At 32.7% G+C, this 16,685-nt stretch overlaps 1 protein-coding gene across 4 annotated transcripts in view; it reads right to left on the bottom strand.

Moving 5' to 3' along the window:
• Positions 1-126: 126 nt before the first annotated feature.
• The window catches only part of SUZ12 (SUZ12 polycomb repressive complex 2 subunit), a 39,524-nt gene continuing 22,965 nt past the window's right edge, over positions 127-16,685 (bottom strand). For 3 of the 4 annotated variants that reach the window (XM_004267166.4, XM_033423437.2, XM_049701798.1), the window contains 9 exons: positions 15,815-15,908; positions 11,505-11,610; positions 7,932-8,109; positions 6,352-6,443; positions 5,985-6,128; positions 5,342-5,499; positions 4,761-4,959; positions 4,190-4,269; positions 127-2,545 (listed from right to left, as the gene is read on the bottom strand). In XM_004267166.4, the coding sequence (XP_004267214.1) occupies positions 2,200-2,545; positions 4,190-4,269; positions 4,761-4,959; positions 5,342-5,499; positions 5,985-6,128; positions 6,352-6,443; positions 7,932-8,109; positions 11,505-11,610; positions 15,815-15,908 (1,397 nt within the window). In that variant the 3' untranslated portion in view covers positions 127-2,199. Of the gene's footprint in view, positions 2,546-4,189; positions 4,270-4,760; positions 4,960-5,341; positions 5,500-5,984; positions 6,129-6,351; positions 6,444-7,931; positions 8,110-11,504; positions 11,611-12,865; positions 12,943-15,814; positions 15,909-16,685 lie in introns of those variants that run through there. The other variant, XM_049701799.1, reaches the window with a different exon arrangement.

A 16,685-nucleotide genomic window follows, 5' to 3' on the forward strand; every position in this document is an offset into this window, starting at 1 on the left:
TGATGTTACTAGAACTGAAAGCAGGCTTTCACATTAATTTTTCTCTTAATTTCTTATTAGCTCTGACGGGTGTAATTTTTTTGGATCCTTACTATCTTAGCCGAGCCCAAATTTTTGTGCATGTATTGACAATGCATAATAATAAAAAACAAAAACAAAACAGAATACAGCTTTTATATTATTGAACTTTATGTACAAAATCATTTGATTTCAAATAAACATTTAATGTAAAAACAAACGTTCTTTTAAACTGAATTTTTTTTTTACATCTACTGTACCATTCAAATGCTTTATCATCTTACATGATTTCTTCAAAATCTCTTAACAAGGGTACATATAGAAAAGAATTTTTTTTTTTTTATAAATAGAAACAAAGGGATTTTTTCAGCTTTTATTATAAGATGACATAAAAAGTTTACTCAACAGAAGTAATTTCATTACTATTCGGGGGAGGGAATCACCAACTTTTTGTGCAAACAATGCTAGCCTTCTTTTAAGCATTTAAGAGCATAACTGCTTAAGAAATGACATAAGCAATAATTCTACACCTACATCTCCCCTAAAATAATCTATTTTTTTTTCTTTTTACATATGTGCACAGCTTTATTAGCAAATTAAAGCCCGAGAAAAATGCTCGAAATCCACTATCCAGAGGCATAATCAGAGTTTACTGTAACTCAGCATTTGGAGAGCTTACCAATTAAGGAGTCTGTGATGAAAGCTGCAGTTTCCCTCTTTCCTATTTTTTTTTTTAACACAAAAATCAATGACTAAGAACTTAATACTGGATGACAAATCACATCCACACTATTAGTTAAATAGCCTCACAGTTAAACACATCTCAAAGACCAATCAAATCAGTATTTACATTTTATAAATTTCTGAAGACACCATTAGAAAGCTTATATATCCCTTCATTAAACAAAATAGGGAACTGCATCTGATGGTGGTGGAATGAAATAAAAAAATTAAAAATACCTGTATTTACAGCAGCATTGATCCTTTATAAATAAAGAATATGAAAATGCATTTATCTTTAAGGATAATAAAAAATTGAGGTGATGTTACTCAACCACAGTGCTTGGAGTTGGACCAAAAACTCTATTGGTGCTTGTTAATGTGCCAGTAGTGAAACCACTTTCTGTTGGAGAAAATCCAACTGCAAATATGTGCATAAGACACATATAACACAGGGCAAAATTGCTCAAAACGATTCAAGTCAGCTTATCTGTATTGGATATTCTAATCGTGAAATACATTACAAAGACATCCTTGTGAAGAAAAAAAAAAAGTTATAGCATTTTCTGGTTCATTTTTATAAGAACATTTCCTCCCTCAAAAGTGGCATCTTAAAAACCTTGAACTCATTCTTCCCTTGGTTTACAATCCTAATGAAGAGATATGGACAGCTGAATTTTCCATGTGATTACCTAATTGGGAAAGAAAAACAAGAAACAAAAAAAACCAGCAAAATGTTCAAGTTTAAAAAAATATACTGGGTGAGCAATGCACCAAAATTATCCACATAAAAACAAATGGATGGTCAGTAACCTTATAAGCCAACATGACATTTCACCATTGACAATGTGAAAAATTAACATGCTCCCAAACAGGCATAAGATGAAGAAGTGCTATTTTTAAATTGTAAAATGAACTTACATCATGTAAAATATCTTATGTCACAATTTTTCATTCCAAATTGATAAATGATTTCAAAATCAAGGATCAAGGTTTGACTGCAAATAGTAATGCAACATAATTTCACAAAAATCTTCAATTTCTAAATTTTCCAATTTTCCCTCCCCAAGAAAATGTCTCACAATTACAAAGTAGAAAAACAGCCAGTCACAACTGCAAAAAAACATTGTAATTTAAATATATGAAATAATTTCTCGATTATCAAGTCAATATATTTCGTAAGACAACTGTTGAAGTTAAAAATACTTTCTTTGAAGTATTGCTTTTCATGCTCAAACTTGAGAATGTTTTAATGACATCAATAAAACTGATATACATGTAATGCTGCATAATGAAGTGAAATAGAACCCTGATAAAAATATCCTTGTTGAAATCATTTACTTCATCTGACAGTGCCTGTTTGGAACTTATGATTAAAAACAAAAACAAGACTCTTTCCTAGAGGCTGAATTCCCTAGAATGAAATTTCAGTGTTTGTCCATAACATGGGGTTAGGCCTTTTCAGAGTTTTTGTTTTTTGCTCTGTTTTGAAACCCCTGAGACACCATCTGTTTCCAAAGCTTTCTCTTTTGAGTTAATTTCACTAAAGCCATTTGCTGTCCCATTTTGTTCTTCAGTGATTTCTTCATTTGCAGGGGAAGCAGATTCTCCTTTTTCTAATTTTTGTTGCATTTCACGGAGCTTGGTAACAGCTTTATCTATTGACATTATGCTAATAAGGTTAAAGTCATGCATGCTGACTAGATGAAGCATGAAGTTTCGACATAAATTCTTCTTAATTATTTTCTGTCCATAGTTTTCTACAAACAGCATACAGGCATGATTCATTTGATTGTCAGCAATAAACCTATTTAATAAAAACAACACAAAACATCAATAGCAATACAAAGCATTTCTGTCAAATGCCACAGTGATAACCATTATAGAACATCAAGACTATATCCAAATCCAGTTAAGTGATGACTTAACAAGTAGTAAAACTACAGTGAATCTGAGATTCAATCACCTGAATGAGCTTACAGTCTTAGAAATTTAAACATTTAATTTAACCAGAACTTAAATAGATGTCATTTCTGTTTTTCCTAACGAAATTAGGAACTCAGCAGTTAAAAGTATAAAATACTTTCTCTTGCCAGCACCACTTTTATTAACTATATAATACTATTCTCTCAGTTTCCTATATCAGAAGCAGTGTTTCCTCTACATTCAATTCATGGTAAACCTCTGAAAAGATGAAGATGTCACAACAAATGTGGTACAGTGTGATTGTTTTGGTGGAAAGCAATGAATAAAATTTGAGAGAAGCAAATTAAAATTGGAGAAGGCTGCTCAGTTACCCACTGAAACTTGAGACTCTAACAGAGCCTGTAAAAGCCTGCCTGCAGATCTGATAAAATCCGAATAGTTTACCAAATACCTGCCAGTCTGTAATGCCAGTGTATCATGAACCCAGTAGTTGTTATGCTAACAGATTTCGATCAGGAATTAAAACAGAACTCAATTAAGTAATCTGACTAAAATTCTATCTTGAAACTGGCATATCAGGACAAAAGGAAAAACAGATTTCAGGCAAGCCTCCATATACATACTTTACTCATAACTGAGTTTTAGTGACTAGACCAGGGATCAGGCAAATATTTTCTGTAAAAGGCTAGATAGTAAATATTTTAGGCTTTGCAAGCCATATATGATCTCTGTTGTCTTCCTCTTTTTAATTTTTTACAACCCACTAAAAATGTGAAGACTACTCTTAGCTCAAAGCAGTTTACAAAAAAAAAGGCTATAGGCCATGCACCCAGACATCTGGACTAGAAGTTATGTACCAACTCCTCTTCACTCCCCAAGAGTAAGGAAACAAAAGTGCCCTCTCACACTTATTTCATTTAACTATAAATGAAAAAACCTTACATTGCTTGTGCTATACAAGAAAGCCTTATATGAGGATCTAATACTAATGAAGGTACAGAAGAAAAATATATGTACTGACAGGTAAATAGTTCACATAGGGAAGGAAGCAGATCTGCAGGAAAAACAATGCTTCAGCCACAAAGGCACAAGAAATAAGGATCGTTCTACCTTGAGCTTTATGAAATGGTAATAAGAAATCAGAAAAGCTGCTTATATTTTATTCTGAATAAGCAATTTTTAAAAATTGTGGCAATTAAGTGTGATAAATAGTTTCCAGGAATTCCAGGTGTGTAGCACATGGCATATTATTTATGTATCCCCTAGCAATAAAAGGAATAAACATTGGATTATTATTTGTTTTAAAAAAGGACATTAAATAAAAACCTGCTGTTAGATGGAGCTAGCACCTTCCTTAAACATTCTTTGAGGATAACCATTTTTTCTTTATAATACTTGAATTAGGATATTTAGGACAAATTATATCTAAACAGAATTTTAAGTAAGATTCTAACAGATTTATAGAATGTGAAGCAACAAAAAGAACGTAAAGGAAGTGGAATATCTGAATTTAGAAATACCCTACCCATGCTTCATGACATGGAGATTCCAGAGTTTCATCACTTCTTTCTCTCCTTCATTAACATCAGAAAATTCCTCAATTTGCTTTAAAAAGAAAAAAGAGAAAAAGAAAAAATATCTGTTAGATACAGAATAAGTATAATTGGTATTTCTAAGAAAAAATTGTGAGAATGTCAAAAACAGAATTTTTTGCAACTAAAAATACCACAACTTATTTATATAGCAAAGTGGCAATGTTTCTTAAAATCATCTGTTTAGGTAGTAACTTTAAAAGGGAAATTCTATGTTATGACAATAGTTACCTTTAAATAAAATGAAAAAACACAATACAGAATCACAAGAAGAAAATCTGTATTTCCTTTAGTTGGTTACTGTTAAAATGACACAATTATAAAAATTGTAGATTCCTGAATTCCTTAATTTAGAAAAAGCTCCTTTACACTAAATCAAAATGTAATTCATATTAAACAATTATTAGTTTTCAAACAAAAATCATTTAATCATAAAATTCTAAAGTCATTGTCAACGATGATGATGATGATAACAGCAACAACAATAATAATAATAATAATTACAGTAATGGTTTTTTCTCTTAGCCATTCAGGATCTTTTTCATCTTCACTATCTACTTCCATTTCTTGTGGACGGAGAGGTAAACAAGTATCACTATGGAAATACAGGCGATTGTGTCCACTACTGTATGTTCGTTGCTGTTCCACTTCTCCATCTTCAGATTCAAGAAATTCAGACATGCTTGCTTTTGTTCGTTTTGGCCTAATGAAAAGCAATGTTGATGTAATGTTAAGTAACACAGAGAAGGCTCACACCCCCCAAATAGAGTACATTCCATTCCTACAGGTTTCTACCTAGGTATGCACACACAAACTTCCACTGGGAGACACTTGAATCCCCCTATAACCACTAGAGCAGTAGCAACATTAACAACACAGGAAAAAGCTGTAAGGAGCAAGTGAGAAAACCTCTGTAGAAACAGGAGCCGAGGGAGGGTTACACAGCAGTATACCACCCCAGAGACTTAGCTAATACTGAAATAAGGATTCCCACCTAAATGTAGCTTTGTCTGGCTTCCCTTTATTCCTCCAACATCATCAATAGAAGTCAGAATAAATTTTTGTCGTATGACTTTTTTACCTACCTGCACACAAGAATGTGTGTGATAGGTGTTCTCTTTACTGGTCCATTGCGACTAAAAGCAAATCCAGGTTGGCGATGAATATCCTGAGGATTTCCTGCATAGGAGCCATCATAACACTCGTTGATAGAAACATCTATCCTAGCACCTTTTGGATGATACTGTAACAAAAATGGCAAGGTGTTTAGGAAAAGAAAATATTAATTATCCTAACTTAAATACCTATCCTTCCAACTTAATTAACTAAAAAGTACTTGTGGGTTCTTAATGTTTCAAAAACTAAAATACGCTAGGCATACCAGCATGGTGAACAGGAAGTCAGAAGACCTGGAGTCAAAAAGATCTGTGTTATAATCCTGGCTGTGCCATTTACTGGCTTGGTAACTTCGTACAAATGATTTCTTCACTGAGCAAGGATAAGGAAATTACCACTTAATTCAGAGCTGGTGTGAGGATTATGTGAGTCATTATAGGTGTACTGTGCAAATATACATAAACTCTGAATCATTCATTCACTGTTAATTCATGCATAAGCAATCCATCAGTGTAGAGATTTTGGTATTTTGCACAAAGTACAATTTCTGAAAGTCAAATTGTATTATAATGTATAATATATTATGAGTAAGAAAAGATGAAAGTCACTCACCACATAGTTGAAGATAAACCTGCTATGGCAGAGTTTAAGATGTTTGAGCAAGCTGTAGAGTTTGCGGCAGTTCAGAGTGCACCAAGGGCAATGCAGGTCATCTCTTGCTTCAGTTTGCTGTCTTGTATTGTTGTTATAAAGGAACTTTAAAAATAACAGAAGACAAAAAGAAGAACAGCAAATCTCCACTTACATATCTCAAGTTATTTTGTTTCAATATTACCTTTAAAAATAGTTAAAACAATTTAAAAGGAAAATCAAGTCAGAGGCATTCTTTTTATTTAAATATGCCAAAATATTTCAGATATAACATGCAAAACAAAGGCATCTCGTGATTACTTAAAAAAGAAGGGTCAGCTATGTTTACCTGATAAAATATTCTTAATTTTTGTCGGTTTTCATTTGAAGTATCTTTTTCTTTTCTTGTTTGCAGATCTGTAGTCAACGATTCTTTAACAGCTGAAAACATATACTTTTATATTTAATGAAAATAGTTGCTTCTTAAAAGTGAAGTAATACATCTTGTGAAAATAATTAAACAATAAAGGTTTCACAAAATTCTTCTTGTGGTATTTAATACCATGTTTGTTCTCACCCTCAACTGATGTTCAGGGGAACAATCCCCTTAATCAGCAACCCTAATCAGATAGTAAGGTCTTTATTGGCAGGAGCCATTTTTTTTCCCTTTAAAAACCACCTATAATCTCCTAAAACATTCTAAAAGTAACCCCAAGTAATTATTATATGTAGTCACTGTAATGCTTTCAGCACTTTGAGGTCAGAGTATGGTTTTGATTGGACTTTGTATTCCCAGTGCACAGCAGTGAGCAGATATCCACTAAATGTTGTTTAACAGAAATTAAATTAAAGTGATTGCACTAATATCATTCCAAATCCAAAAGATAATCATTTGTTAATAATTCCAGTGTATTACTTTACTGAAAAATAAAAATTTTTATTTCCTCTGACATAAGTAATCATTTCATATGTACAATTTTGTATAAAACTCTTCTTCTCAGTTTCTTTGAAACTCTTTTATCTACTTGGCCACAGAATTCTTTGAGAAGTGCCCAGACCACAATTTACTTGGGAAATCTTTCCTCTGACATGGGTCATTTCTTTTATCTCTTGAATCTGACTTACAGTGACCTGCACACAATTAATGGACATGAGTGGTATATATCAAAGACAGCTGTCTTAAGCCTTCTGCCTTCTTAAACAGTCTTAGATAAAAACATACGGATGCTCTCAGGTCAAGGACAGTGTTCTTATCAGACAGATAAACAAAATGAAAGAATACTGCAACCTGGGCCTTAGCAGAACTAACTGCTACAATTTGTAAATGTTTTTCCTCTTAAAAATTTACTGCAAAATTTAACCTGGTAAAATTCAGGTTATGATGATCCTTTTCCAGCCCTATGTACAAACACTCTGAAATAATGAAGTCACTTCCATAACATAAACGAATTTTTATATGAATTTTTAAAAGCATACAGTTCCAAAGCCCTTTAAAGCTGCAATTCCAACATCTAAAAAGCTCTGAAAAACAATCATTTTCTCATGAGTTTATTTATTTAATTTATTTAATGGAGACAAATTTATTTAATTTATTTAATGGAGACAAATTTATTTAATGGAAAAACCCTAAACTGACATAAGGCTATCTATAAACCTCATTTGGAGGTGTTATATAGTATACAACATATATCCTATATACTATACCACACTCATAAAATTAAAGAAACCAAAAAAACCCCAAAATTCCCACATACATCTGGCACAAAGGTTTTGAATAAAGGACTAATAATAGGAGAACCCTAATTTACTCACAATATACCTAATAAGTCAAATAATATTTCCCAAAGATTACTGGAGCAAAACAAAAACTAATCTAAAGCCTAAGTCCTAACTCTGCAAAGCATTATTTTGACAGCAAAGTTTTCATACCAATAGTTTGAGTAGGTTTAACTGAACCAGGCTTGTTTTCTTGATGGAGACTCTCTGAATTTCTAGTGGCAAGAGGTTTGGCGATAGGAGCTGTAGATTTATCATTGGTCTCTCCTGTCCAACGAAGAGTGAACTGCAACGTAGGTCCCTGAGAAAATGTTTCAAATGGAGGCAGTCTCTTAAAAAGAAAAAACATGAAAACAGTGAAGATTCCAAATAATGAACTGAAAGAAATTGTAGGAGTAAAAAGAAAATATTTATTATGACATGTTAATGTGAATTTGACTTAAGAGATTTTTCCTTAAAAACCCCAAATGCCTACATGGATGGCCAGGCAAATAAAATAATGTACAGTGCAGTAGAGCCTGTAGTACTGGAGGGCTCAGACTGTCTACAAGAGTGACTCCTTATTGGCAATTGCTGAATTGTTGCCCCATACAAACAATAGCCCAACACAGCCAGATTTTCAGATCTTTTTCCAAGTTTCCAAGAGAAATATTCCAATTTTTATTTGTTGGTAATTTAAAAATTAAAACAAAAAACTAAAAACTATGATACCCAAAGCCTGCTGGTCTGCAACCTCTCTTAGATGACCAATTACTTTTTTTGTGTAAACTGAATGATTATTAAAACAATTAGTAATTTTCCTTGACTTCTCTCAGCTTCACTGACTGCCCTTACTTCTCTTCTTCGGATTTTAGGACACTGAACTATCTTGGATTTCCTCCTCCACCTCTAGTCACTTATAAAACCACTCTTCTCTTGGCCTCCTTAATTCCTAGCTAACATTTAGCCATATGCCTGAGTCTTTCACCCATCCTCAAGGATTTACCCATTAGACAGATGATCCCAAATTGGTTCTCCATTCTTTATACTTGAGCTCTAAACACTGCCACTTGGATATCAAGGTCACCCTGAACTAAAATATGTTTTTAGACGTGAACGTATTATCTTTTCTTTCCTTCTCAGGCACAATTATTTTTCTTCCAAGCATTATCAGTCTAGTAGTGACCCTAAACTAAAAATTTCAGAATTACACTTGACCCCTATTCTTGCTTCTGCTTTTCTTACATAATCATCAAGTATAGATCCTTACTATCTTATTAGTACAGTATCTTAGCTGCTCTCCCAGCTTCTAATTTTTACTTCCCAATCCATATCCAAATAATCTTCTGAAAATCTGCTTTCATGCTATTCCCTTTTACAGAAACCTTCAATGGGCTCCTATTTATTTTTACTGCCACACAAGTCTAATCTCCCTCTACATCTTTATTACAAATAATCCTCTTAAAACTATAATTTTAGATGGAATGAAGTGAAAGTGTAATCATATAAACCAATTTTGACCCAGTGAGTCCATATCTAGGAATTTATCTTATAAAAATACTTGCAATGCAAAAAGATACATGTATGGGTTGGCCAAAAAGTTCGTTCGGGTTTTCCATTAAGATCTTACAGAAAAACCTGAACGAACTTTTTGGTCAACCCAATACAAGTATACTCACTACAACATTTTTGAAAATGTAAAAAAAATTAAAATAATCAAATTATCCATTGAAGTGACACTGGTTTAGTAAATTATGGGACATTATTTAAAAGAATAACACAGAGCTGTTAAAAAGAAGCAAATCTATATGACCTGACTTAAAAGGATACCCATTTCATATTGCCTCAATTTCTTGGGAAAACCCAACAACTCATATAATAATCCTTATTTTTCCATGGATAAACGTAACAAACTTTAAAAAAGAAATTTAAAACAAAGATAATAAATACCTGCAGAAAATTCAACCACTGTAGATACGTATAAATAAAAATTATTTAAAATCCCATCACCTAGAGGTAACCACTATTATGATTAATTTTATAAAAGGTAGATGTATTATTACATAAAAATTAAATATCATGGGGATCTTCTTGTCAAAGTATTGTTCTTTCAATGGCTATCTTTTTAGAGTTAAGGTGTTTCCAATTTTTCACTATTTAAAATTTTCAGGCAAGACTTGTAATCTACATCTTTTCAGTTAAACAGTTACTACCTTGTGACAAAACTGTAGAATGAAAATTAACTGTTACATAAAACTTAATAATTATATACACAATTAAAATTATTATTCGTATCGCCAGTCTGCCCTCCAATAAGGTTATACCAACTTATTCTTACATTAAAGCATTATTTGAGAGCATGTGTCCTCATGTCTCCAACTAGAAACTGTCAACCCTTTTTAACTGTTGTCAAACTAGTAGTGAAAAGTAGTATCTCTGATTTTGTTTGCATCTTTGAATACTAGTAAGGCTGAATATCTTTTTAAAAGCTTACTGGTCATCTATATTTGTTGCTTTAAGAACTGTCAGACTGTTCTTTATCCATTTTTTCTAATTAGATTGCTTATGTTTTTATTAACTGCATATTCATATTAGCCTTTTGTTATGTTACAAATATTAGCCCCAGTCCATCATTTGCTTTTAACTTTAGATTTGTGCAGTATATGATTCACTTTAGTCATTTTTATTTTATGCTTTCTAGCTTTTGTAGCATACCTAGAAGGGCTTTTCCTCATAGCAAGATTAATATTCACCTATATTTTTTTCTGAAGTTATACAGTGTTACTTTCCACATTTACATTTATGAGCCTTCTGGAATTTATTAGGTCTAAGTTTATTTCCAGAAGGCTAGAGACCAATTCTGTCACATGGATAATGAACAGTTTATCTTTCCCACACAGATCTAACACCAATTTTATCACAGATTATATTTAAAATATACAGGAAACTATTTCAAGACTACGCTTCAGTGATGTGCTTATCTATTGCTAAGATTTTACCATAAATTTAAGTTCTTTTAACTTTATACTATGTTCTATTATCTGGTAAGTAAAGGTTCTCGGAAAACTTTTCCATAATTTTCCTTAGTATTATTACATATTGTTCTAGGTTAACTTGAGACTAATTTTTTTAAGGCTTAAAAAAAAATCAGGATTTTGCTTGTGCTGGTACACTGATCTAATATATTTAGAAATAAATGACATTAGTATTCTGCTGAGTCTTCCTATCCAAGAAATGTATGTATGCCTATTTATTTTTTTAAGTCTCTTAGAAGAGTTATTTTAAGCCTGCTTCATCTAAGATTTGAAGATTTCTTGATAAATTTATTAGTCATATGTTACCTGCTGTTACTATGAATGGAATTTAAAATATCAGTTAACATTTATTGAGCACTTATTTTATGCCAGGCACGGTGCTAAGCATCTTTAATCATTTCATTTAACCCATCAATTTATGCCTCGTTTCACAAATGAGAAAACCGAGACACACAGGGGATTAAGTAATTTGCCAGATGCCACATAGCTAGGAGTGGAGATTTGAAGCTGGCAGTCTGGTTCCAAGGATGATGCCTTCCATTAAATACTCTGACTAGATAATTCTGACTTGTGTTTTTCAAAGTATAAAAAAAAGGACTCTTCCTTCCAACATGAATTCCTTCCAATGTGAATTTGCATTTGGGGAAGAAAACATCAATCAAAAATGGGAGTTCATAACTATAACGTGCTCAGTCTTCTAAGTAGTCCATACCTTCCCATCAAGAATAGTCTCCCATGTTGCTCTTTTCTTGCTTATTGGACATTCTTCCATTTCCTGCATGGCTACTTCATATTCCCCATCTAAAAGCTGTAAGCGCCTGTTAGACAAACACATACACTTTAAAGTAACCTGAGTATTATTGTAAGTACACAAATTCTACATCTTTAGATTTATACTAAAAAGCATTTATTAAATTTATAAACTAGCTTACATACCCAACAAGACTTAAAAATATACCTACACTCCATTCCTGACAAAAGAAATTTTAATGATTTGTACTGATAATTATTACTAGAGGATTATTTCATTACTGTAGCTACTCAGATGTAACTTTAAACACTTAAAGTATAATATGCCTAAGGTCTTAAAACTTGCTAAGTTTTAAACGTTAAGTATAAAGCATGTGTGCAGGCTTTATACTTTTAAAAACAAGGTAACAACGGTGTTACAATACTTGCCTTAGGGAACCGCTAAGAATTATGTCTCTGTTACCTTTAACTACTGTAAGTACTTGAACTAGAATTCTTGACTTTTATACTTGAACAGTAAACTAATTAACTGTAAGATCCTGGGGGGCACCTGGCACATATAGGTGCTCAATAAACATTTCATAGGTGAATGAATAAATGGAATACTGGTTGAATCAAAGAATCGATTAAATTCTACCCATACTCACAGTATAGTTTTAATGTGTGTGTACATATCTGTGTGTGTATACATAGTTTATGTTATTTTTTCCATACAATTAAACACTACTAACCTAAATACCATTCTTCAACCATACTCAATAATTAATTGTATATCAAGAATCTGGCATTTCTTCATCAGTCTTAGAGAAATTCTGTTAGGTGGTATTAGCTGACATTTATTGAGTGCTTACTATGTGCCAGGCACTATTTTAGACTTTACAGAGTTCATTTAATCTTCCCAACACCTCTATGAAGTAGATGCTATTACTCCATTGCGCAGAAGAAACTGAGGCATAGAGAGGGTTAAATAACTTGCCTTAAGATGACACAGTGAGTAGCCAGAGCTAGCAACAGAATCTAGGTAATCTGTCTCCAAAGTCTGACTCTTAACACCGAATGATTTTGAGCCTTAAGAAGTTTTGTCTTTATGCTGTGCTACTGAATTTATTCTACTTCATAATATATCAACAAGGCTGTTCAACTTAATATTTTTAGAACATTAATTCTAAAAATAATTTTATTTTATTTACTAATTTGAATAGGTAATACATTAGTATACTTCTAAAATGGAAAGGACTTTTCCTCCTGCATGTTTACATGACTACATAATATTCTATTTTATGGCTGAACACGTGACAGCTACAATCCAATGTACTCTCCTACCTGTAGTGTATGAAGAGGCCCTTTTCCCCCACAGCCTCATCAACAGTGCTTTATCAAGTTTTTTGATATCTGTCAAACTGGTAAGTGAAAAAATGACATCTCAGTGTACTTTTATATTCAGATGTTTTACCTTTTAGTTGTTTAAAAACCATATATATTTTCTTTTCTTGTAAACATTTTCATGATATCCCTTCCTCATTCTTCTATTGGCCTGTGATTTTCTTTTTACTTAGTATAATCTTTTTATATTAAAGGAATGAGGCATCTATCTATACATTATGAGTTGAAATTAATTTTCTCCTGACTTGTCATCTTTATTTTGACTTGGCTTATGATGGCGTTTTTGTTTTCAGAAGAAGTTTTTTTATTTCACTCCATATTTCATACTCTTTCAATATGGCTTTTGAATTTTGGTTATTCTTTAAGGAGACTTTAGCTTCTCAGAGATTATAAAAAGAATTTTTATAACATCTAACTCCTCAGATCTTGGTTGGCAAATACTTCTCCTCTACTGAAAGAACTACGACCCTTTGAAGAAATAGCCAATTCCAGAGCAGAGGTAGGAAAAGGAGAATGTAAAGCCTGGAATATCTAGAATATTCCACAAAACAAGGAAATAAATAAATAAAAACAAGTCAAATGGACTTAGGAGCCTGCTTGGAAGGGCTCCTCCTGACAAAATTTGGCACAATTTGAGCACTAAAATAGCAACATCAATAGATTAAAACAGACTGAATAAAACTGGAATTTGTTAATCCATACTGATTAAAAAAAAAAGGTTGAGAGAAGGAACGCTCTTCTTCACAGAAAAATGCCAACAAACCAAACATGGAAGAACTGATAGAAAGTTACCATGTGGCCACAGCCACAGAATAATTTACTCAAGTAAGAATCATCAATGGATGCTAAACTATTGTGTTAAAAAAAAAAGACTTGGGAGCAAAAGGACATTTATCCAGTTTCACGTATTAATTATTACAGGTTGCATATTAATTAATTAAAGTGAAAAGGGACCATTAAAATGGAGAAATATGGTAAATACCACTTTAGCCAAGTGATCAAACCTAATATCAGCTGTGTCTGTGACGTGCACAAAGAACACATCACCAATTAGTGTTCCTGCCCAAAATGTTTAACCCAAATCTAAATATAAAGAAACAATCACAAAAGTCCAAATTGAAAGACATTCTGCAAAACTACAGGCCTGTATTTAAAGTGTTGTTATAAAAGGCAAAAAAAAAAAAAAAAGGCTGGAAAACTGTTCCAAATTGAAGGAGACTGAATAGATATGGTAACTGACACAGAGCGCAATCCTTGACTGGGGTGAGTGGGGAACAGAAAAGGACATTATCGAGGAAACTGGGGAGAGAGTATTGTATTTTTTGTATCATGTTAAATTTCCTGAATATGATAGGCGTACTGTGGTTATGGAGGGAAATGTCCTTGCTCTTAGGAGATATACGCTGAATGAAGTGTTTATGAATAAGGAATGAAATCCAGCGTCATGATCTAACCCTCAAATGGTTTGTCACAAAAATACACTCACAAATAAAGCAAATGTGGTAAAATGTTAACAACTGATGAATCTAGGTGAAGGGTACATGGGTATTAATTACTACCTGTATTGTTCTTTCAACTTTTTTATAGGTTTGGAAATTTTCAAAAGAAGTTGGGAGAAAATTCTCTCATGATTTCCTCTTGGTACTTTTTAAAAAAAGCAGTTTTTTTTGTTTTAACGTACAAGGAATATGTTAATATAAGGTAGAAAGAATTCTTAAAAGAATATAATGTACCCCTTCCCTCATGTTGCCTAAAATATATAGAACATTTACCAACACTGATGAAGCCCAGTGTGCAACAACAGCCTAATTGCTTCTCCCACAGACACAACCCCTATCTCCTAGCATATATGTTTCTGTTGTTCTCCATTTAAATTTCTGATCCACATTCAAATTTCTGACTTTAAAAAAAACATTATATTGGTTTCTGCCGGTAACATTAAGTGACATTAAGTGATATATTCTATGACAATATGGTAGCAAAATCCATGGCATTATTCCTAATCACCTTTGCTTTCCCATTAAAAGCCCTATAACCTTTCTTTACCCTAGCGGCTAATAAGTGGATTACATTAAAACAACAATTTACTTTTTAAAGAGCAGGAGAAACACACTAATTGCTTTTCTTGGCTCTTTCTCCTATACCTAACAGTGAACTGTGTTAACTACCAGTGAGCAGCCTAGGACAAGAAATCATGACGTATTATAGGTTTCATCCTCCAACCCTATCAAAAAAGAATGCTGTATTTGCTTCCCAGAGGTTCTTTTACTGGCACTAAGATGCTTCATTCCCAAACGAAAACCGTAGAGATGATTATACATCCAAGTGTTCCTTGCTACCTTGTGCCAAATGCACACAGAGCCACACAATGATGATTACACACACTTTTCTTCCTTAACTCTAGTAAATACATAATCTCAAGATTTGCACGGGGCCCACTTTATTCAGGTCTCTGCTCAAATATGACCTTTTCTCAGAGGCTTTCTCTACAAAAACCACCATTTATTCTCTTTATTCTTCTTCACAGCATTCCCACTAAGTGACATTAGTTGATACAATTTTGGGGGGTGGTGTCTGTTTCCTCCACTAGAAGTTAAGCTCCATGAGGGCAGGGGTTTTGTTGCCTTCTCACCGCCTAAAACAATGTCTGACAAAGAGGAGACACTCAGAAAATACTAGCTGAATAAACAATCTTAACTGAGCCGTTCAAATAGTTCCTCATATGTGTTTATTGCTTTCTACGTGATAAAGTTCAGTATTTGCAAATTTCTTTTTTCATCCATAAGAATAAAGAGAAACAAAGGCAAAGAAACAGTATCACCACTATATTCTGCTTCAAAATAAAAACATTTCTAAAACATGGGAGCCTTGCTTGTCCATCAACATTACCTGTTTTTATCAAATACTGTCATTTGTGCAACAAATGTTTTTTCCCCATCTTCACGATTTCGTTTTCTTCTAGCTGGAAGTTCTTCACTGACATCTGAATTTGACAAACATTTCTCATGAATCAAATATTCAAGCAAAAACATACTTATGATATATAGTCCCTTCACATAACATACTACATTTATCCCAAATGAGGTACAAATAAACTTAAGTTACAATATAATAATATCCAAACACTCTTCAACTTTACGTCTCAACCTTATGTGTATGTCCTTACTTTTTGATATTCATTGACATTATTAATCCCACATTTTTGCAAATATTATTTTCTGTTCAGAATGATCTTTATTGCTAGGCAAGGAGGAAAAAACCCTCCTCATTCATGGTTACTTTCCAGGAACTTCAAAACTCAATGATTATTTCTTCCTGGGTGCTTCTCCCCTGAACTTCACAAATACCTCTATTATACCACATATCATTTAGCTGCAATTATATTTTATGTTTATCTCCATACTCTAGGTTATGAGCCTTTGGAAGATGGGACTGGATTTCTTAATCATCTTTGTGTCCCCAGCACCTATATGTTGTTTGAATGATCACCTCAAAGGTGGATTCAGAACTGTTGGGAGGATACAAGGATAGATGTATGGTAAGTATAATAAAATGTTAACTGTAGACTCTAAGTGGTGGGTAGATAGGTGTTCACTACCAAATTCTTTTGTCTGTTCTGTATGTATGAAATTTTTCACAATAAAATGTTGAGGGGGGAATGAATTCATTGTTTGCTGAGAGACTAATTTAAATACCAGTCTTTTCCATCCAGTGTTTTTATATATATATATATATATATATATGTATTTTTTTTTTTTGC

The sequence above is a fragment of the Orcinus orca genome, chromosome 19 (genome assembly GCF_937001465.1).
Source record: "Orcinus orca chromosome 19, mOrcOrc1.1, whole genome shotgun sequence".
In the NCBI taxonomy this organism is placed as follows: Eukaryota; Metazoa; Chordata; class Mammalia; order Artiodactyla; family Delphinidae; genus Orcinus; species Orcinus orca.